Source organism: Hylobates moloch, unplaced genomic scaffold (assembly GCF_009828535.3).
Source record: "Hylobates moloch isolate HMO894 unplaced genomic scaffold, HMol_V3 SCAFFOLD_10, whole genome shotgun sequence".
Taxonomy (NCBI): domain Eukaryota; kingdom Metazoa; phylum Chordata; class Mammalia; order Primates; family Hylobatidae; genus Hylobates; species Hylobates moloch.
Genome location: NW_026652285.1, coordinates 45,904,457 through 45,926,491, shown reverse-complemented (window position 1 = coordinate 45,926,491; position 22,035 = coordinate 45,904,457). Strand labels below are relative to the sequence as shown.

The 22,035-nt window shown below is 36.2% G+C and overlaps 1 protein-coding gene across 2 annotated transcripts in view; it reads left to right on the top strand.

Annotated features, from left to right (window-relative positions):
• ALDH1A1 (aldehyde dehydrogenase 1 family member A1) overlaps positions 1-22,035 on the top strand; it is a 182,979-nt gene that overhangs the window by 144,875 nt on the left and 16,069 nt on the right. For both annotated transcript variants that reach the window (XM_032164299.2, XM_032164300.2), the window contains 7 exons: positions 7,946-8,086; positions 9,944-10,073; positions 11,792-11,853; positions 13,335-13,463; positions 14,812-14,925; positions 19,933-20,035; positions 21,628-21,812. In XM_032164299.2, the coding sequence (XP_032020190.1) occupies positions 7,946-8,086; positions 9,944-10,073; positions 11,792-11,853; positions 13,335-13,463; positions 14,812-14,925; positions 19,933-20,035; positions 21,628-21,812 (864 nt within the window). The remainder of the gene's footprint in view (positions 1-7,945; positions 8,087-9,943; positions 10,074-11,791; positions 11,854-13,334; positions 13,464-14,811; positions 14,926-19,932; positions 20,036-21,627; positions 21,813-22,035) is intronic.

Sequence of the window (22,035 nt, the reverse complement as noted above, 5' to 3'; positions counted from 1 at the left end):
CAACATGGTGAAACCCCATCTCTACTAAAAATACAAAAATTAGCTGGGCATGGTGGTGGGTTCCTGTAATCCCAGCTACTGGAGAGGCTGAGGCAGGATAATTGCTTGAACCCGGGGGTCGGAGGTTGCAGTGAGCCAAGATAGTGCCATTGCACTCCAGCCTGGGCAACAAGAGTGAAGCTCCGTTAAAATAAATAAATAAATAAATAAATAAATAAATAAATAAATAGTCTTTCTTATTATGAAAGTAAGATATCCCAGCACTTTGGGAGGCTGAGGCAGGCAGATCACAAGGTCAAGAGATTGAGACCATCCTGGACAACATGGTGAAACCTCGTCTCTACTGAAAATACAAAAATTAGCTGGGCATGGTGGCGCATGCCTGTAATTTCAGCTACTCAGGAGGCTGAGGTAGGAGAATCACTTGAACCCGGGAGGCAGAGGTTGCAGTGAGCCGAGATCACACCATTGCACTCCAGCTGGGTGACAAGAGCGAAACTCCGTCTCAAAAATGAAAAATAAAAAATTAGATAGCATAATATTAAATAAACTTTTTATTCTCCTCCTGGGTGAGGAGAGTAAAAAACTTCAGAATATTTATCTGAACACATAAGTGTTTCTAAGTCTAATTTGAAATGATTTTTTTGCTCTTTAGTTGCCCAGGGGTTGCCAAGCTTTAAATTTCTGTAAAGAGGTAATGTTTTATTTCATTATTATTATTATTTTTTTTTTTTTTTTTTCGCTGCAGGAAAAGACTTCTGGGAAATTAAAGTCAGCAATACCCAAGGATAATATTATTCATGACAATGTGTTTTAGTTAATTGTAGCAATTACATGTTCCTGCCAGTCTCCTGCCCAGTTTTTTCCATTACTTTAGCCCCAGTAAATGAGATCACAAAAATGAGATCACAAATCTCAACCTACTGGGCCATGCAGATACTCATTCCAAGACAGTGACAGACCTGAGGGGGCCCTTTTGGATTTAGGAGAGGCCCCGGGTTCAGATTTCCGTACGATGAAAACAAGTAAGACCGAAGTCTCAAGCCACAGGAGTACGGAGTTCAACCGTACGGGTTAACAATTTGAGAAGTAGAAACAAAATAGAATGATGACAAATGTCACTGGCTTTCAGATTCAGATTTACTCTTTATACCGAAGAGTTCACCAAAGCATAAATTCTCCATTCTGCTTCTCACCGTCTGTGGGAAAAAGTCCACAAACAAAGGTCCTTTATAATATTACTCAACCTTTGTTTATGGCCTCTTTCCCAGGCCACCCAATCAACTTAAGAGTTTCAACTTAGTCATGCCCAGTGTCTGTCCCCAACCATTGCTTGCTAGTCACTGCCTCTGTACATGTCCACAGTGTAGTCCTCAGGACCTAGTTCAAGTCACCCTCTATAGTAAGAGCATAGATTTTCGATGTTTGTACTTACCTTCTTTGAGATTCTGTTCTTTTTCATGTAAAATGAGGAGACAGAAAATGCTTGAGGAGTTAAATATATAGAGCGCTTCAACAGTACCAGGCATATCCTAAAGCTTCAGTCATGCCAGGGTTTTATACTTCTTTAAAGCCTTCTCTAACCTTCTCAAGCAGACTTACTCTCTTCTGTGTGGTTATAGGACATTGTATTTGCCTGTATTATAACCTTTGTATTATACAGCTACAGGTTAATTTGTCTGAGACAATACACTTCTTGTAGAGATCAACACTACATCTCTCATTTATATCCTTGGCTTCTGGATATAGTATATCCTATAAGTATGCTATACTATATTCGATAGATATACTATAGTATAGATATAGTATATTCTATAAATCTATGAAATAGTCTTCTTTTTCATCAAGTGTTGAATTTCCATATATTCCACATTCCTCACATTAGGAATTTAGTACTAACCTGACTATCGGCTATGGCAGACATTCTCAAAATTTAGCCTGCCTCAGAATGTCCAGGAAGGCTTGTTAAAACACAGATAGCTGAGCCCCACCTTCCCCTAGATTTCATTGCAATAATCTTAGAATGGGACCTGAAAATTTTCATTTTTTTATCAATTCTTTGGTAATGCTGATGTTGTTGGTTGGGAGGCAGGTGGGGGAATGCATCTTGAACCACTGAACTAAAGTGTTAAGCTGTTAAGTTGTATCTCCTCTCAAGCATTAACATTTAACAGGGGTCAAGGAGTTTTGACACCTAAGAAAGTTAGTGATTGAAAACTGTACTGTGGTGATCTCTCTGCACCTCTCTGAAATGCTACCAAACCAAGATTGGGCATAGAAATACTGATCATCCCTGGCAAGGTCTATAGGAGCCCCAGAAGCCTGTGCCCTATAAGCCATTCCCAGAAATAAGAGAGAACTTTATTCTTCACTTTTCAAAGAAGAATGAACGCCTTTTATCAGAGACTTCAGGAGATCCACACACCACCACGTCAGATGTTCCTCTAGTTGCTTGAGTGGCTCTAGCAGGCCTGGGAAGGTGAGAAAAGCAATAAAGGGCAAGGACAGAGTGAGCCCTTGAGAGCTACGTACTTTCTCTCTCCATTCAAGAGGAAGACCAGATCTGTTTGCAGTTTGCAACTAACAAACAGAAAAATATTATTGATGTTTTAGTTCTGGAGACTTGAACATCGACCTTTGCCACTGGGATTAGTTTTATTAGGAAAACAAATCTCTATGCCTAAAGTTCCAGTTGAAACCTTTAGGCATAGGGGCAGTCTGAGGACTTTTCTTAATGAAGTTTGTGGGATTTACCTCCTTCCTGAAGTATAGTAAGGGAAAGCTGATGATCATACTGGAAGCCTTAGAAATGTTTACCACTGATTTGCTCTGTGCTTCTTGACAATTACTATTGCTCACCCAAGAGATCAAGGATGCTCATTAATGTCTACCCAAGCTTCAAATCAGGTCACATGCCAATTGAGTTGGCTGGTCATCTGGTTACTAAAACTAAAATGTTTATGATATAAACTATTCATGGTAAACCACTGTTTAAACATCTACCACTCTTATCACTATATTCTTTTTAAGAATTATTTTAAAACTTATTTTTAAATAATTATTGCTGTTCCCACAATTTTGCCGACAAATGTATAGTAAACTCTGACATTGCTTATGAAAGGTATAAATCTAGTAAATTACATAGTCACAGTAAACCTAATATTCTGTATCTGACTCTTTAGATAATGAGCCAAGAGGTTTTAGGGATTTAATTTATAAGTAGAATGGGGCTAACAATGGGCTATATACCGCCTTTCAAAGATATTATAAAGAAAAGAGGAGGGGCAAGAACAAATGGAGGTTACAAAGCAAAGTACGGATGTGGGTGGGAACTGTTTTCTTTTCACTTCAGTTGTTCTTTTAGGCTATGTTGACTAATCCTGAAAACTGCTTTTAATACTAAGGCATGACCTAACAAATAATTGGTGGGGATAAAAGTAAATGTCCATTAAAGTAAGTGCCTATGACAGGTATAAAAGTAAAACTGGTCTGATAACTATTTTCTCCATCTCTGAATGAATTTAATATGGAAATGTACCATCTGGGAGTGATCGAAGAGTTCAGTCCTTCCTTAACTGTGCTTTAGGAGACATTTAATATCTCATCCATTTGAACTGTCTTTTTACTTTCAGCTTGTGGCCCTTACTTCAAAAAAGGAGCACTTTCAGTGCCATCAGCAAAATTGTTATTGATGGTGGCAAATCTGAGTTAATGTACCGAATTGTTTTCTGTTTAATTAAAAAATTATATCCCTGAAAATTCCAGTTCTGAAATAAAAATTTAAAAAAATGCTAGTCCTGGAATTAAGAAAACAATAACTTTATGTCTAATAGTTTTTGAATAATGTATAAGTTTTGTAGTATCATGGAATCTATTAAAATATTATTTATTATTAAATGCCAATGTAGTTAAATTAATTATGTAAGGCACCCCTTATATAAAATCAGTACAACATGTTGAGTTTTTAAAACAAGTAACCAAATTATTGAAAATTTATTTATTGCCTATTGTAGACCCAGAATTGTAAGAAATATTATAGTTTATAAAACAAATAGCAGTATATATTTATTGCAAAGGAGGTCATTATTAGGGCAGCCTTACAGAGATGTAAGAACTAGGTTTTGTAGTCAGATGTGGGATCAAAGTTTGATTCTACTGTCTGCTAGATTTCATATCCATGAGCCATAGTCTATTCATTTATAAACCAAGGTTCATGATACTTAATAATAATAACTATGGGGCTTTAAAGAACTTTCCTTAGTGCCTAGAGCTTAGTAGGCTCTTAGCTAGTAGCCATCATTGAGCTGGATTAGTCTGGCAAGGTTTTAGGTAGATTGATATTTGAGCTGGGTCTTAAAGTATATATAGGATTTTGAAAGTAAGGGAGTATACTGGTAAAATATTCTAGGCAAGGAGAACTACAGACACAAAGGCAAGAAGGAGTTGGGTCAGATAGAGTAGAAAAAATGGAAACACTAAGTTTGGATAGGTGAGATATGGTCTGAAAATCCTGGGCCTTGAAAACCGGGGAGGACTTTGACCTTGAGATTGTAGATGAAAGGGAACAGGTGTAAACATTTGAAAGACAAAGTGATAAGATAAAATTATTTGCAGAAGATTAGCCTGGTGATAGTAGCCAAGATAGTTTGAGGAGAGAAGAGAATGAACTTGAGACAGCATTGACGATATGAAATAATAGGGCCTAAAATTGTTCAGGGCAGTGAAAACTGAAAGGAAGGATTAAAATACATTAGAACTTGCTAGGCCCAGCAATACACACCTATAATCCCTGCATGCCTGTAATCCCACCACGTTGGAAGGCAAAGCAGGTTGCCTGAACCCAGGAATTTTAGACCAGCTTTGACAACCTGGCAAAACCCCATCTCTACAAAAAAATTAGGCACATGGTGGCTCATGCCTGTAATCATAGCACTTTGGATGGTCAAGGTGAGAAGATCACTTGAGCGCAGGGGTTTGAGACCAGCCTGGACAACATAGCAAGACCTCATCTTTACTAAAAATAAACAATTAGCCGGGCATGATGATGTACTCCTGTAGTCCCAGCTACTCCAGAGGCTGAGGTGGGAGGATCACCTGAGGCTCGTCAGGAGGTCTAGGCTTTGGTTAGCCATGTTTGTGCCACTGCACACCAGCCTAGGCAACAGAGTGAATCTCCCTCTATTGAGAGAGAGAGAAATTGCTGAGCGTTATATTAAAATTTAAAAGTTTTGACTGCTAGGACTACAGTAACAATTGCCACCATTGAATAATACATAATGTTCTAACATAGAAAATGTTTAAGTGTTATCTTATTAATCTTCATTACAACCCTGTGAGGTAACATACCCCAATTTCTTTTTTTTCTTTTTTCTTTTTTTTGAGATGAGGGTCTACTCTATTACCCAGGCTGGAGTGCAGTGGTGCAATCTCAGCTCACTGCAACCTGCACCTCTCAGGTTCAAGCGATCCTCCCACTTCAGCCTCCTGGGTAGCTGGGACTACAGGCACAAGCCACCACACCCAGCAACATATCTTGATTTTAAAGAAAAGAAAGCTGAACCTTCGAGAAGTCATGCCACAACATATTTCATGGTTTATAATAATGTTTTGGGGTAGTGATTTGATTGTATGTCTCTCCCATTTGATTGAATATTCCAAAAGGACAATCTTCTTACTTCACTCTGCTGTTTTTAGCAGAGGGATGATGAGAATGCTGCAGAGTCGAATATTTATCAAATCTTTAGCTAGAGGGATGGATGGTTAGATGCCTCAGGGTTTACATAGCTAATGAAGAGGAATCAGAATTCAAATCTGGGTTGTTTTCATGTCAAACTATATATTAACTAACATTACTCTATTTCTGTGTCTGTAAGATTACATATAAGATGTGAGAAAAGGGGGCGCATGCTCCAAAGGACATAATCATAAGAACATCTTTATTTATAGCAGCATTCTTTAGGGATGTGCTTTCCATATGGGAGAGTTACTTATCTTGAAGCCAGTTCTCCATATCCCTTTGGGAGGCCAAGATCCCTATGATAGCCCATATTTGGCTAAGACCAATAGCAGGACACTGAACAGAAAGATCCAAATGAAAGCTGTGTCATACAGATCTGTTTAAACACAGACCAGCATGTATTTTATAAGCTCTGGTATCCACAGATCATGCTGACAATCTCAGATTTTTGTGGTTTGCTTTTTCTTTTTTTCAAACAGTGCTCTGTAAATTTAGGAAAAAGTTAGAACGTGTGGCATGAAACAATGTCTAAATATAAGCAATCAATGTGATTAACTGAATGCCCCAAATATGCACTGTATATGTATTTCTCAGGAAAGGCAGGCAATAAATACATATATTTTGTATATATCATCATTCTCTGAAAAGTTAGACAGTGAGATATACCAGTGTGTGATGTATTACACTGAAAGAATCTTTGTTGTAGTCAGTAAATATTATTACTTAATCTGACCAGATTATGCTTCTAAAATATCTCTCTTGACCCAGATCATATTATTTTGGTGATAAATACTAGAAGAATAGTTTTTTTGAATTTTAATTCACAGACTTGTAAGTGTGGGTCTTCTTGATTGAATATAGCCTAAGGAGGAGGATGTTAATTTGAGGTCCATTTGAGGGGAAGATATCTCCTTAGATGGGATTTAGCTTAATTGCGTACAACTTTTTTAAAAAAATCTAGGATCATTACTTTTTCTCTCCCCCAATTCTTAAAGGGAATTGTGTCTCCTGCAAAATATTGCAACCTACTGGCCTGTGATATAGCCACTATTTGTGGAGCTATACAATTCCATGTAGTGGCCAGTTCTATGTACAAAAGAACACTGGAATGATATATTCCTTTATGGTGTTTGCAGTAGTAGTAGGTATGTTCTGTAAGAGCTCAGAAGAGGTCTGAACAGGGATCTGCAGGGGAGTGGAGTGGTCAGGACAATATCTATAACTGAAGTGAATTGCAAAAGAACCAGAGAATATACCTGGTGTAGAAAAACACAACAGAGAAAGAAGAAATTGAGTGGAGGCACTATGAGAGTGAAGGCCAGGAGGCTAGACCGAATGTGGAGTCACTTTACTCTTTGACTTTTACTTGAATTAATGTAGTTTTAAGCCATGCATCTTTAATAAGAAACTGACTTCTTTATCGGATTAGGGATTTAAAAGGATCTCTTTGTACCCAGTTGGGAAATGAGAGGTTGTCACATGCACATCCTACTCTATTAGTTCCACTATTTCTATGCCCTGTTCCCTCTGCACAAGAGGAATGAGCACATGTTTCTAAGGTTTATTCTTCAACAGCAAAGTTCTTATTCACCCTTCAATAGGCTCTTCATGAAAGTGGACAGGCTGTTGAGTCACCAGAGACCAAGGAAGATATTCATTATTTTGGATCTTGAGCTTGACCTGGAACTCCTGTAACCCAGTCACTAAGAAAGTATAATGTGTGGTAAACAGCAAAGATTCTACAATCAGATGGGCTCTGTTTAAAACTCAGTTCAGCCACTTTTAGTTATTGACCTTGATCAAAGCTCCCCTCTCTCTTTGCTTTAGTTTCTTCATCTGTAAAACAAGGAACATGTTTGTGCCATAAAATTATTGAGAATTAAATGAGCTAATAGGTATAAAGTCATCAGAACATTACTTGAAACAGGACAAGTACTCAGATGATAGCAACTATTAAAATCATTAAACATTTATATTCTAGGAAATCCAGCATGTGCTAGGTATGTGGAGATCATCGTGGTAAAGATTATTCAGCAGGAGTAACTCCAACATACAGTAGTTGAATGTGCACAATGTGCTAGACTTTGGGATAATGGAGACACAGTGCCTGCTTATGAGTCACTACAGGCTATTTTATAGGGTTATTGGCATTAAATTTGCTTGCCTAATATATTTAGCTTACTGAATTGAATTCCCGTTAACTTACAGGAGGATGTTGACAAGGCAGTGAAGGCCGCAAGACAGGCTTTTCAGATTGGATCTCCATGGCGCACTATGGATGCTTCCGAGAGGGGACGACTATTATACAAGTTGGCTGATTTAATCGAAAGAGATCGTCTGCTGCTGGCGGTGAGTATTATCCAAGCTGGATGGGTAGCTAGAGCTCTCAAAAGCATTCAGCGTTTGAAATGGCAAATTGTTTTGATTTTAGGGATCACTATATGCTTTCTGCAAACAAAATGTAAACATTTTTTGTCCCAATGAATAGGCCCCTTAACATTGGCTATTCTCAAATAGTAATCTGCATTTCAATTATGGATGACGTTAATTTCTGCTCCCATAATAGATTCTACAGTCTAAACTTTGGCAAACCCAAGTTAAACCAAATTTTAAAAATTTATTTACCTTAAAACTTCTCAGAGGCTTTAATAAGATCACATGAAGTTTGAGTCTCCTAGAATGATACATTAGGTTTATTCGAGCATTTGATCACTGAGCTCTTTTGATGGAAAAACTCAAGTTTGTTAAGGGTGCCCAAAATATTTCTCTAAAATAAATCTTATTTCTCGTTAGTCTAGCTCACTAAGATATTTAATAAATGGCTACTTTTTTTCTTCCTGACATGTGTCTGTTCACAAGGGTCATAATTAAATGATGTTCTTTTTACAGGTGAAAAAGGCAAAGAATAAAAAAATCCAATTATTAATGTGGTTTATCAAAATTATGTTTTTATGAATACTGTTTTTGTTTGTTTATGTTTTAGCAGTTAGATGAGTCAGAGCATAATATAGTTGGGGGAGGGTATTTCCTTGTTTTTGTTGTCTCAATTGGGCATTATGATGAAGCCAATTTAACATAAACCAATACCAAAATCAGGTTTTGAGCAAATTTCATCTTTAGAATCTGAAAGTGGCAGTAACAAAGAAGTCTACATTTTAAAAAAATCAACATTAGCATGTATGGTTAATAGCAAGTATGGTTAATCAAAGGACATTTATTACTCAAATATTCAACATAATTTGAAATACACAAAAATTCAGAACGAGCAGCTTTGTGCAATAAAACTGTAGTAATAAAAATGGCCTGTAGGAAGAAAGCAGAAAATGCTAAAACTTGGCTTTTCTCAATTATCTGATTTGTTGACTGCCTGTCAGCATAAGATCCTATGGAGGGAAAAGTACAGGCATACAAAAGTCACATTTGGTTAAATTTTGACATGGTAGAGAGTGTAGTACAGAAACAAATAGCTTTAACAGTTCATCACCTGTGCATTTCTGCCTGGTAACCACCCCAACAGAATATTAGATCTCAAAGAGCTTAAGGTCCTGCTTAAGAAGAGAAGCCAAAGGGGAGATAGGTCATCTTATAATGGTTAGGGCACATGACTAGAAAATGTTGAACTTTACCTGGCCATTCAAACGGCAATTATGACAATAATGGCAACACTGGTAGTTTCCTAATTAAAATTCTGCTGAAGGAAATTCATGGATGAAAAATCCAGGCATTACTTAAGTTTGTGTGAGTAGACTGTGTATATCCAGATGGAATGCAAAAATTAAAAATTATTACTGAGGCATCATTAATAGTCACTCACACTAAGTCGTCACCCACAGTTGATTACAAAATAACAGAAATCTTGTTGGAATTCTGATATGACTTAGAAGACTAGGTTTCATTCTCACATGCTATGTATATATCAAATTGTGACTGATTCCTAGAAAGTTGGTTAGCAGGAGAACATTCAAAATGAGACAGAAAGAGCCCTGGGGTTTAGAAATCAGAATCTCGCTACCCTTTGTGCCCAGATCTTGCTAGTTGACCTCAAGGAAGTCATTTTAACTCTTAAAAAGTGGAGGTTAGACAAGATGACAAGATTTCTTCTATTTCAAAAATTTCCTAGCACGTGATTACTCAAAGTATTTACTACATATTTTCAATCTAAAACTTTTATGGAATTTTAGATTTGGTGTTTGACATTTTTTTCAGACAATGGAGTCAATGAATGGTGGAAAACTCTATTCCAATGCATATCTGAATGATTTAGCAGGCTGCATCAAAACATTGCGCTACTGTGCAGGTTGGGCTGACAAGATCCAGGGCCGTACAATACCAATTGGTAAGTATCTTTGAGAAACCACTAATGGTGAGGAAAGGAGCGAGGAGTTTACTATAGAGCTGAATAATTTCAAACTCTCCCTTTTAAAGATGTCAACCAAATAAAGCAAAATTATTTTCCTCTTGACTTTGAGACAACACAGTTTTCACCTTAGAAGTTCTGTTAAAATTCATAAAATGTCTTTTAAAGTTGTTTCAGCATAATCATGAAGATAACATTATAGATATTTTAGAAAATGTTAAAGTAAGAACATTCCTATGGCCATAATTACTGATTTGACACTATTGCCTCTCTAAAGTCCCAAACTTTTTAAAGCTGGCCTCTGAAATTATTTATTTGGGTTTTATTCTGATACTGACATTTATATCCTTTCTGTAACGTAATTATTTAAGCCTCTTTACATGTTCCAGTATAAGTCAGTTATGGTCATCTGTGCCTGGTCAAACTCAGTGTAGTTAGACCAGACTAATCAAACAAGCCAGTTCACACGGACTCATTTCAAATATCTTCAAAGCAAGATGGGACTGTGTTTGCAGCCTGAGTTAAGGGTTTGTGTGTGTAAATCTGTATATATGTGTTATTTTATTGGGGTATGCACATAATGGAGTAGAAATACTAAAAATATTTCATGTGAAACATGAAAACACACACATTTAGGAAACAATATGGATGGAATTTAATTCATGCAAACCTATGAACTTTAGGAATACAATACCCTCCAGGACTGGCCCTGATGTGCACTTGCAATCTAATTGGAGCATCCAGGAGGTCAGAAATGATAGCAGAAAGTTGAGAGGAGAGTAAGACCTCGGTAGTACTAAGAAATGTGGCTACTTTAGAACTGTCCTACTTTACTCTGGGACCAAATGGGAGAAGTCACTTAAAACACAAATAGATCTTGATGAAGATAGTTCTTGCTGAAGCCAGGAAGCTTCTGTGGGAACTAGAACAGAATTGAACATAAAGCATAATGTATCTCTCTGGATGACCACATTAAACTTCGGGGCACATAAATTGGTCAAATTTAGATTGAAAATAAATGTCTTATACTCCTGTCATTTTCTTCATGTATTTAGAGAATTTGCTATTATTGTTTGGTAGGCAAATAAAATACATTTTAGAACAAGTTAGTGGGAAAGGCTTATTATTCATAGGGAGATTTTCTTTTTAATTCTACTGTTTTTAATTTTACTATTTCTAAAAATTATATTATAACCTTTAAAAAGAATTATCTTATTGGTAGAACTTTGAGCTACCAGAAACAAAGTGGAATGTGGTTCTTCTCTTTGCCAGAGACCTCCTACTTCCTTTCTCGTCCCTTTTTTATAACACTTAGAGAACAAAGATAATTTTCAAATCAGGCCTCCTAGAAGATGAAAGGTAGAATTAATTATCTTTCAGATTTTTTCCAATTTTGCGTCTTTGATTTCACCTAACTCAATTTTATGGTTCTTATCATTTCGAATTACTATTTTAGGGCTTCACTTACCATTTTGTGAATAGTTGGGGATATAGATGGTCTCGATCTCTTGACCTTGTGATCCACCTGCCTCGGCCTCCCAAAGTGCTGGGATTACAGGCATGAGCCGCCATGCCCAGCCAGATATATGTTTTTAAAATTATTGTCTACACCTTTCTCTCACATCAGCCCCAAACCAAAATTTTGTGAATGTCAAATACATTTGTTTATATATGATTGTGTGTGTTTTATTTTTCAGATGGAAATTTTTTTACATATACAAGACATGAACCTATTGGTGTATGTGGCCAAATCATTCCTGTAAGCTTTTCTCCTATATAATTCTCAATTTTAAAAAGAAGAATTCTTATTCTATCTAATGATGAAGGTTTCTCTAAAACAGATGGCTGCTTATGTACTTGTTAAATGTGAAGTAAATGTAAGATTTGTTGAACTTGGTCTCCCTGTGACTAAACTTCTTGCATATGAATTAGGTAGTCCGAAAACCTATCTATATTCTGGCATATCTCTTGAGAATGTTTTAATACTACATCATCCATAAATGTTAACCCTTTACTCTATGGGTTGTTTTTTTTAAAGTTGTATTATGTACTCTTTATAAGAGCCATGCTTTACATGTATATGGCAAGGTGCTCTCCACTGCACATCTGCAGGATAGCATTTTAGTGGAATGTAGTGGGGCCTACTATTCTCCAACCCACTTTCATCTCATCATGCAGAACAGTAGCTCCCAGAGTGTTCAACTCATGACACACATTTTTTAATCAAAATGGAAAAAAAATACCAGAGGAATCTGAAGCACTACATGGAATATATTTTACCTTTAGATAAGAGGCTCAGATCCTCCATATTCCTCTTAGAGAAAAGTAGCCTTTTTAAGAGGATTGTGAAGACTTTTTAAGCCCAACAAAAAGGAGACTATCTAAATGATTTTATTTTAACTGACATGCTTTAAAAGGCCAAACAAAAAAATGGTAGCGAAGTCCTTATGTGAAGAAATGGTCATGACTTATCTTTTGCTCCAATGAGATTGAAATATATTCATATCAATATTTTAATGAAATTGCTTATTAATTCAAAAATCCCAATAAATCAATAAAAACTATATAATTATGAACAGTGATAATAGCTGATATGTACTACATGTCTATGCTAGACCAGTCATTGTGTTGAGCCCCTGGTCCTCTTTCTTGATTAATCCTCAAGACAGCCTTCTGAGGCAGAGAGGACTATTATCAGCACTCACAGATGATGAAATCAGATACAGAGAGCACGTAACTTGTGTGAGTTCACATGACTGGTCTGAGATTTGAACCCAAGTACTTGGCCTCTGGACCCTGGACATCTTTGTCTTTAGCAAGATATTTTTCCTGGAAATAAAAGCTACTAAATAATATTATTGGGTAAATAATTACAATAAGTGACCTATGGAGAAGGAGAGTAATCATCCTTTTTAAGCATTTTTAGATAACTTACAGTGTGCTTCATAATAAGCCAAACCATGCAGTGATTTTTTTTTTCCTGGTAGAAAAATAACTCAACAGCACTTGATTAAATTTTGAGGTTCTCTCCTACTTCCTTCTCATATCTCATATCTGGTTTACTCAGAGCGTTTTAGCATTTACTAGTTGCTTTTAGCAATGAAGTATAATATGCCAGATGATTTCACAAAACTACACAGTTATTACATAACATCTACAGGGAGTGTATAATGTGGAAGTTGGATTAGCAAATATGCCTTTTGCAATACAAAGAATCTATTGTTACATATTGCTTTCTAGTGGAATTTCCCGTTGGTTATGCTCATTTGGAAGATAGGGCCTGCACTGAGCTGTGGAAACACAGTGGTTGTCAAACCAGCAGAGCAAACTCCTCTCACTGCTCTTCACGTGGCATCTTTAATAAAAGAGGTAAGTCTCCCTAAACCAAAATATGTACAAGAACTCAAGAATCCTAACTTACAATAGGAAGACCTCATTTGTTGCTACTATAAAGTACATTATTTACAGATGGCTCCTGCTCAGTGGGGGAATACATTTAGCATGACTGCTGGCTGCAATTTCTGGCAGTCACCCCAAATTCATCTCTGCCCAAATGCAGACAGGAAGCCAAACGCAAAGTTGGTGTCAAACAGTCACCTTGGGATCACATTTTTGCTTCTTTGTCCAACTCTCATGAACATAAATTCATGTTGAAATTAATGTAGCATTCTTTCAAATGTTGAAATATTAAGCTGGTTTGTACCTGCCACTGATGGCCTAGCGTTTTCTGCAAAATTGTGTAAACTAATCTATGTAAGGTTGAAAGGGCCTCTATGCCAATATGCTTGTTTGTAATATTGGGCCACATTATTTCCAAACACTTTTCAATCTACTCATGAGTGGATATGTTTATATTCAGTTTTCTATTATGAGTTCCTCTGCATTTATCTTCCTGTTCAAAAGCAGTAAAAGAGCACGTAAAACATTTTCATCAACTATCTAGATTGTGTTAATATACTTGCAAACAATTTATTGTCCTTTTTTGTTCATCTTACCAAATCTTAAAAAATAAATGTTAATCACTAGAAACTTAAAGTTACAAAACTGAACTTATCTTTTAAAGATATTACTTATTCAAATTAAAAACAGGGAAAAGAAGTGTCAAAATGAAACATTTTGATGCAAATAACATGAAATTGTAATGTGCCCAACTCAGTTCCCATGCCTTCTACCTGAATTCTTTAATGAAGATTGAAATCAGCCTGTGATATTGAATCATGAATGGGCTGACAGTACTTACTTAACAATTTACTAAGTAATGCCAGTGAGAATTTGCAACTCAGCAGTTATGCCCTCAACAATCAACAACAGCTAGGAACTAAAAAATGTGAGATCCCTTCAGCTTCTTATTTTTGCTGATGGGAATAATAAACATGTTACTTACTTTCTACATAAGTAACTTACCAAACACTTTTTTACATACAATCTTTTTGAGTTAGCATTATGAAATTTGAAAGAGCCATCACTGGAGCAATGATTCATAGAGTATGGACTTACCCTGACAAGAAATTATCCCTCAATAATGCAACCCTTGAAGTTATTTTTTTATGTGTGCTTAGAAATGACATAATAAGACTAAAGAATAGAACCAGTTGGGCGAATTTTTTTTTCTAGAGCATCTCATAAGGTTGGCATTAAGAGACAATCTCAATCCCCTACTCTCCTCTTTTTTCAATTAAATTCTTGTATTGTAACTTTTAAACTTTGTACCTTTTAGGCAGGGTTTCCTCCTGGAGTAGTGAATATTGTTCCTGGTTATGGGCCTACAGCAGGGGCAGCCATTTCTTCTCACATGGATATAGACAAAGTAGCCTTCACAGGATCAACAGAGGTAATATTATTTACTCAGGGCAAAAGTTAAGAATGTCTGCATTGCCAGCTATAAAGTATGTTTTATGTAACTATTTTTGAGCCAACAATTTTAAAACAAAAATCTTTTTAATGATTTGTTATTTATTTTAGCCTTCAAACATATGGATAGAATATAAGCAGATGTAGTTTGAATGACATGATGCACCTATTTAAAATCAGAATGAGAGTAAGCTATTTTTAGTATGTTCATTACTTTATCTGATGAGAAATATGGCTGCTGAGACCTTGTCATATTATTAGGAAGATTTATAATAGAAAATTAGGCCATAGTGATTTGTATGAATGAATATGATTTTATCCTATAGGTTATGAAAATTAAATAGTAGAGCCTCACCTTTTGCACCTTATTTGGGGTTGTCTTTCTCCTGGACGCTGTGAAAGAGAGCCAGAAGCTCAGCTTCCCCCCAGTGGTACCTAGACTAACTTTTCTGCCTCTCTGGCTTGAACTTGACCATCCTAAAGGTTAAAGAAAAAGACCCCAACCACAAAGGAGAAGCGGCGGGCAGGAGGGAGAGCAGACTAGAAGGTGAAGTTTGGGAAAATAGACCCCCATTTATTGATGATGTTCTATCCTAAGCAAAAGAAAGTGGTGGAAGCATACTGTACCATGCAAAAAAAAAAAATTATTGAGTCATTCTATTAAATTATGTGACTTTGTTAGATGCTCAATGCACAAAATAATGTATGTTATTCATTGGTACACAGTATAGACAGTGAAGAGTGAGCTTCACTCCATCTTAGAAAGCTGCTGACAACAAGAGACAAGGCAGGGTGTGATAAGGTACTAAGGTATGTACAAAATGCTGTAAAAAGGGTTCACAGGAAGGAATGATGATGTCCAAATGGGTACTAGAACTAGCTCTGAGTTTTGAGGAATTGTTACTTTTTTTAACTTCCTGGAAGTTGAGAAGCAAAAAAGACATTCCAGATAGTGTGGTGAGCAGAATTTGATTATTTTATAATCTTAATTATTTACTCCAATATAAAGGCAAATTTACATAGCAAACAGAAATGGTGGAAAATCAAACTTTATTTTTACTGGTCTTTTTAAAATGAAGTAAATAAATATATATATGTCTTCTTTGTTTTTCACAGACGTAGAGTAAAAAAAGTTTGCATTCTGCAAGTCCCTAATTGAGATAGGGAAAAGCAAACCCCACAGTAAAGATTTATTGTAGACAAAACAAGTGGGAATGTTCAAGACATGGCAATACATTTGAAAATGGTGACACCACAGGTTGAAATCATACCAGAGGAATAAAGGTGAAAATTCCTCAGCCTAGAATTCTAGACCCTCCCCTATAGGGAATCCATGTACCTGTTGAGGTCTGTCCAACCCATAGCCAGGGATGGCTTTGAACGTGGCCTGACATATTTTTTTTTCACTCTCATCAGCTATCTTTACTGTTAGTGTATTTTATGTGTGGCCCAAGACAATTTTTCTTCCAATGTGGCCCAGGGAAGCCAAAAGATTGAACAACCCTGGTCTAGATCCTATGCCTACTCCTTCTCCAGGTCATCTGGAGCAGGAGCTACTGTTTGCTGATCTCATCTTCAGCATCGGTTTGTCTTTGCTCATCCATGATCCCCTATAACATTGGCGGAGCATTTTACCTACCTTAAAAAAAAATCCCTGGAGATTAAAAGTCTAGAAAATATCTTGGTTTAAATTCTGACTCTACCCCTCCTAGCAGTGTGTCCCTAAAAAGTTAAGTAGCCTCACTAAATTTGAGTTTCTTCATTTGTAAAATGGAGACGAGATCAACTTTACTGAGTTGTACAGAACACAATTAAATGAGCTGATGAGTAGTAAAACATTTATCACCCTACTGAGCACTCAGTACATGCCATATTTCCTCTTTCCTCCCATACTTTTTAATTTCTCACACTAGTTTACACAGTGTGAGAAAAAAGCTTCCTGTCCCAATATTTCTTTTTCTCCATCTCTGCCACCCTGCCCCATCTCTTCCTGATTATTCCATGTATCTTTTCATTCCCCCAGGCTTTTACTTCATACTTGGCCATAACCTACTCTAAACTTGCTCCCACATGTTCCCTCTCTGGCTTTCTCCTTGCCTCTACAGTCCCAGGAGCAGAGCAGCCTAAATTTTAAAACACCCCATCTGAGTTCCCATTGTCCACCACATATAATAACAGTGCATGCTTATTGCCTTGTTATGTGTCTCTCTCTCTTGCTGATTATCCTCAAAGACAGTCTTATTCATTGTTATCTCCAGAAACCATCACAGTAAGAAATTCTAAATAAGTATTAAAGAATTAAATGTGAATAACACGATTTTAGGAGCCACAAAACCCATCTTACTTTCAACTCCTAGAACTTAGTTCCATACTCCCTGGAACTTCTTTCTGGATTTTCTTTTAGCTTCACATTTGTTGCTTGGAAGATATTAAGGAATTTGATAAATGTCATGAAAGAGGCAAACAATAGACTGTATCCTTTGTGTTCATTGTAACAATGACCCCCCATTCTGACAACACTTTTGGCAAGGTAAGAATTTTTTCTTTCTTTTTTTTTTTTTTTGAGACAGAGTCTTGCACTGTCACCCAGGCTGGAGTGCAGTGGCACGATCTTGGCCCACTGCAAGCTCTGCCTCCAGGGTTCATGCCATTCTCCTGCCTCAGCCTCCCGAGTAGCTGGGACTACAGGCACCCACCACCATGCCCAGCTAATTTTTTGTACTTTTAGTAGAGGTGGGGTTTCACCATGTTAGCCAGGATGGTCTTGATCTCCTGACCTCATGATCCGCCCGCCTCAGCCTCCCAAAGTGCTGGGATTACAGGCATGAGCCACCGCAATGTCCCATTAGATTCATATAAAATAGAACTCTACCCACATTGTGCAAGACATAATAAGTTAGACCATTTTCATGAGCATTTGTTACTTCTGCTCCACATGGCAATGCCACAGTATCATGGAATACACTGTTTACCCAGAGTCTTAATAGTTCTTATCTTTTCTTCATTGCATACTCCTTTGAGAAAAATGATAAATGTTTACTTTTCTCCAAATAAGGGAATGAAATCATGAGACAAAAATTAATGTCTCCTTGTTTTGACTTTAGCTAGACTTTTGGGAAAACTCAAGCCTCTTATTTGCCATCTAAACTTGTGCTAAGCAAAAGTGTAGCCTTTCTTTCTCATTCATACTTCTAATCATTCTTCATCCTCGTTCTTTTGACGTCTGTAGCTTTTACAAAAATATATCTGATTTTATTACCTTCTCCAAGGCAAAAGTTATCTACTTTAATGGAGTTACTCCAGTAAACCTAAATTAAACAATAAAAAAAATTCAGAAATAATTTAGAGAAATCAAAGGGTGACAGGCAAGTAAACTTTTTATCTACAAAATTAAAAACTCCTTAACACCTTAAATGAAAATTCAGTTTCTGAAAGTGGTCATAAGAAGTGTGTTGTGGAATGGCATATAAGAGAAATTTCAGACAGAATTTCCCTAGTGCAAATCTCCTTTTAATTTATTTTTTATTAATCTTTTAGGGGTTTGATTTAGAAACATAAAATATTTAAATAAGATGAAAACATTAGCATATTTATGCCCTATTCTGTAATGCACAGTAGCAGTTAGTTCAGTAACCACATAAAATCTAAACATACACTCACTAAACATCTATTTCTCTCTTGTTTAGTTGGGATAGAAACTTTTTATTAAAATCTGACATGTGGAGTAAAAAGAAGAAACCTAGAAAATAAAAGAAGCAAAATAGTGAATTGCCTTTAAAAAAGAAAGGCAAAGAACATGTTGATGGATTAAGGCTGCCATACAAATAATAAAAAAAGAAATAATTGTAGAACCAGCCAAGTTTTTAGAGATAGAAAAACCAGAAACAACTATAGTAAATAATCTTGATGGGAAGTGATCCACAAAGGAAAAAATAATGGAAAACAAAGTCTTCCTCTGAAAAGAGCAAACTAGCATTAAAGAAGAAGCCAGAACTGTAGGATTCTAGCTAACTGAGATAGCTGCACAGATCCCATTTCTTCCATCCAGTTCCACTGTTCAAAGGTGTGTGTGTTGGGTGGGAAGACAGAGAAAGAAAGAGATAGAGAGACAACCGTCAATCTGCAATTAAATGAGCCTTCTGTCATAGATACCAATGAGGAGAGGTATGCAGTGATATGTTATTGTTACTGCTACCATGGAGTTAACAATCTATTTGGGAAATGTATTTCTATACAAATGATACAATCTGGATCAGACTCTGAAAGAGACTTCATGAGGTTTTTTGGGAGACTAGAAAAAGAAATGGTCCTGTCATTTCTTCTAGCATCTGACTTAGTGTCATCAGAGAAGGATTTAAGGAGAAGCTAAGATATGAGCTGGACCTCTAAGAAGAATAGAACTTGAAGGCAGTCCAGGTTGGGGTGGACAAATAATGAGAAGAAGGATGAGATTCAAGAGTTAGTGAATATGTCAGTTTGACTGGATAGAGTTATCTGGATGCCAGAAGAGGGATAAAAAATGAAATAGCTAAGTTGCGACTGGGTCATAAGTCTGATCAGTCTGTAGAGAGATGATATTCTGATTAAAATTAAAAATAACCTGCGTAGCCATCAATATCGCTTATCCATGTTCTGTATCTCTGCTTTCTTGCTGATGAAGAAAAATCAGCATTTTTCTGTTTCCTTTTATGTCTGTATGCCTGGATGAGGGAGCTTTTTATATCTAAAGGTGCCAGATCTTTAAAAATGCCATTTGCCAGAGAGTCGCTTGAACCTGGGAGGCAGAGGTTGCAGTGAGCCGAGATTGCGCCACTGCACTCCAGCCCAGTCGACAGTGTGAGACTTCGTCTCAAAAAAAAAAGCCATTTGGTGTTTCTCCAAAATGAAATTTTACTGTGGCACAAACATCACATAAATTTAGAATGCTAAATAAACCTGTGTTCATGAGAGCAGGGTAAGCCTCCTCCTTTGTAATGCTCCCTTTCAGGTTGGCAAGTTGATCAAAGAAGCTGCCGGGAAAAGCAATCTGAAGAGGGTGACCCTGGAGCTTGGAGGAAAGAGCCCTTGCATTGTGTTAGCTGATGCTGACTGTGAGTAGAAGCCACTTTGTTAACTTTTTGTCCTTCATTGTTTTTGGTGTCTGATAATGCCAAAAGTGAACTTGAACTTTACAAAAAAAAAAAAAAAAGCATTTGCTTCTAACGTCAAAGTGTAAAGAGTCCAAAATTACTCTTGAAAATCTCTTAAATCATCCTAAAGTTATAACACATAGATAATAGACACAATTTCTTCCTTGTTTAGAATAGATTGCTATTTCCTCAGCTAAACCCTAAATGATGTAAACATTTTGCATTTAAGTGCCATGGTGTATTTTTTAAATTCCATATCTGTGATTATTAGCATTTCATTGAGCTAATGAGATACTCCAGAATGGGTCTTGGATTGAGACCAACTGAAGAGACAGCAGTTTCACATTTGCCCTCTCCCTTCACTCTGGGTCATACATTCATTAAATGAAATGATCAGAAGAAAATTACACCTAATATTTAAATATTTTTTCCTAGCAAGTATAGTGGAGTTTATGTATATTAAACCTACAAATTTGGTATAACTCCACTATATAATATTTTAGGTTCATTCTGATTATATTACCAAGTAGAATCTCTCAATTATTTCCTAAATAGAAGTTAATTAGCAGAAATGCATGGTCAAACATTCTTTTTTCTTTCACAACTGCATTATCTGTTAGAGGCTGTAAATACAAATGGTTCATGGAATTAGCCTATGTTGCTGTTTTGATCTTAATTGAAGTATTTTAGAACACACTACCTTATGAAATATTCTATAAACATGACAGATTTCTAATTTTACTAAGATTGTCTATAAATTGCTTCTGCTACAACTTAAGCAGATGTAATTAGTTCACAAAATAAATAATAATAATACCCAGTTGCTATAACATTGAATTAAATCTTCAGCATTTAGAAAATTAAAATGCAAAGAAAATTTTATTCTTGTTTTAAGGAAGCAACCTATTTCTTCCTTTTAATGAACATTTTATCACCTAAAATAAGTAAGAGTTTATAGGCACATATGAAATAATACGGAATACTTTAGATAGATTTTGAAAATGTCTTTGCTAGAATAAAATCATAAGGTGAGTGAGTAATTCTGAGTATTAGTGTTTTTTGTTACTTTTTAGTTGTTTTTGTTTTATTTTGTTTTTCTTTCCCACAAAGATCACATTTCCTATTGAGTAGAGTAAGAATCTTTTGAAATTATTTAATTCAATAGACATGTCAGGTTTTTTATTATCTGTTTAAAATCTGGGGCCTGAAAGAAATAATCACAGTCATCTAATTATATAATTGGAGATATTTATATAAATCATTTCCAAAGAGATTTGATCTCATGATCAAATCTACATTCTTGGTGATGTCCATATTAAAGTTGTAATAGTAACCACTATTTTTTCAGATTCTGTATGTTGCTATTTTTTCCATGGTAAATGGAGGATCAGAAAGATTAATTTGCCACCTGGCTGGTAGGAGGTAAACTATACTGAGCCCATGTCTGACTATACAACTCATAATTTTTCTTTATCTCCATGTTGCCTCTGAGAAACATATAAAATATATAATTTTTAGAAAATATATCTTTAATGTGAATGTCTTCTTTGCAGTGGACAATGCTGTTGAATTTGCACACCATGGGGTATTCTACCACCAGGGCCAGTGTTGTATAGCCGCATCCAGGATTTTTGTGGAAGAATCAATTTATGATGAGTTTGTTCGAAGGAGTGTTGAGCGGGCTAAGAAGTATATTCTTGGAAATCCTCTAACTCCAGGAGTCACTCAAGGCCCTCAGGTACGTAAAAAATAGAAAGGATAGCATTTTCAGGGCACAGGAATAAAGTATCCTCTTTAGACCTAGGTTTTATTGAGAAAGATTACTTCCCATCTGCACACCTTCCTAGGTGACAATGCTGTGCCAGTTTGGTGATTAAAAGCATCTAACTCCCAATAATAATGAAATCATCCTGTTTTTGTTGCCCAGTTTTCATGTCTGAAACTGTTTTGTTGCCCAGTTT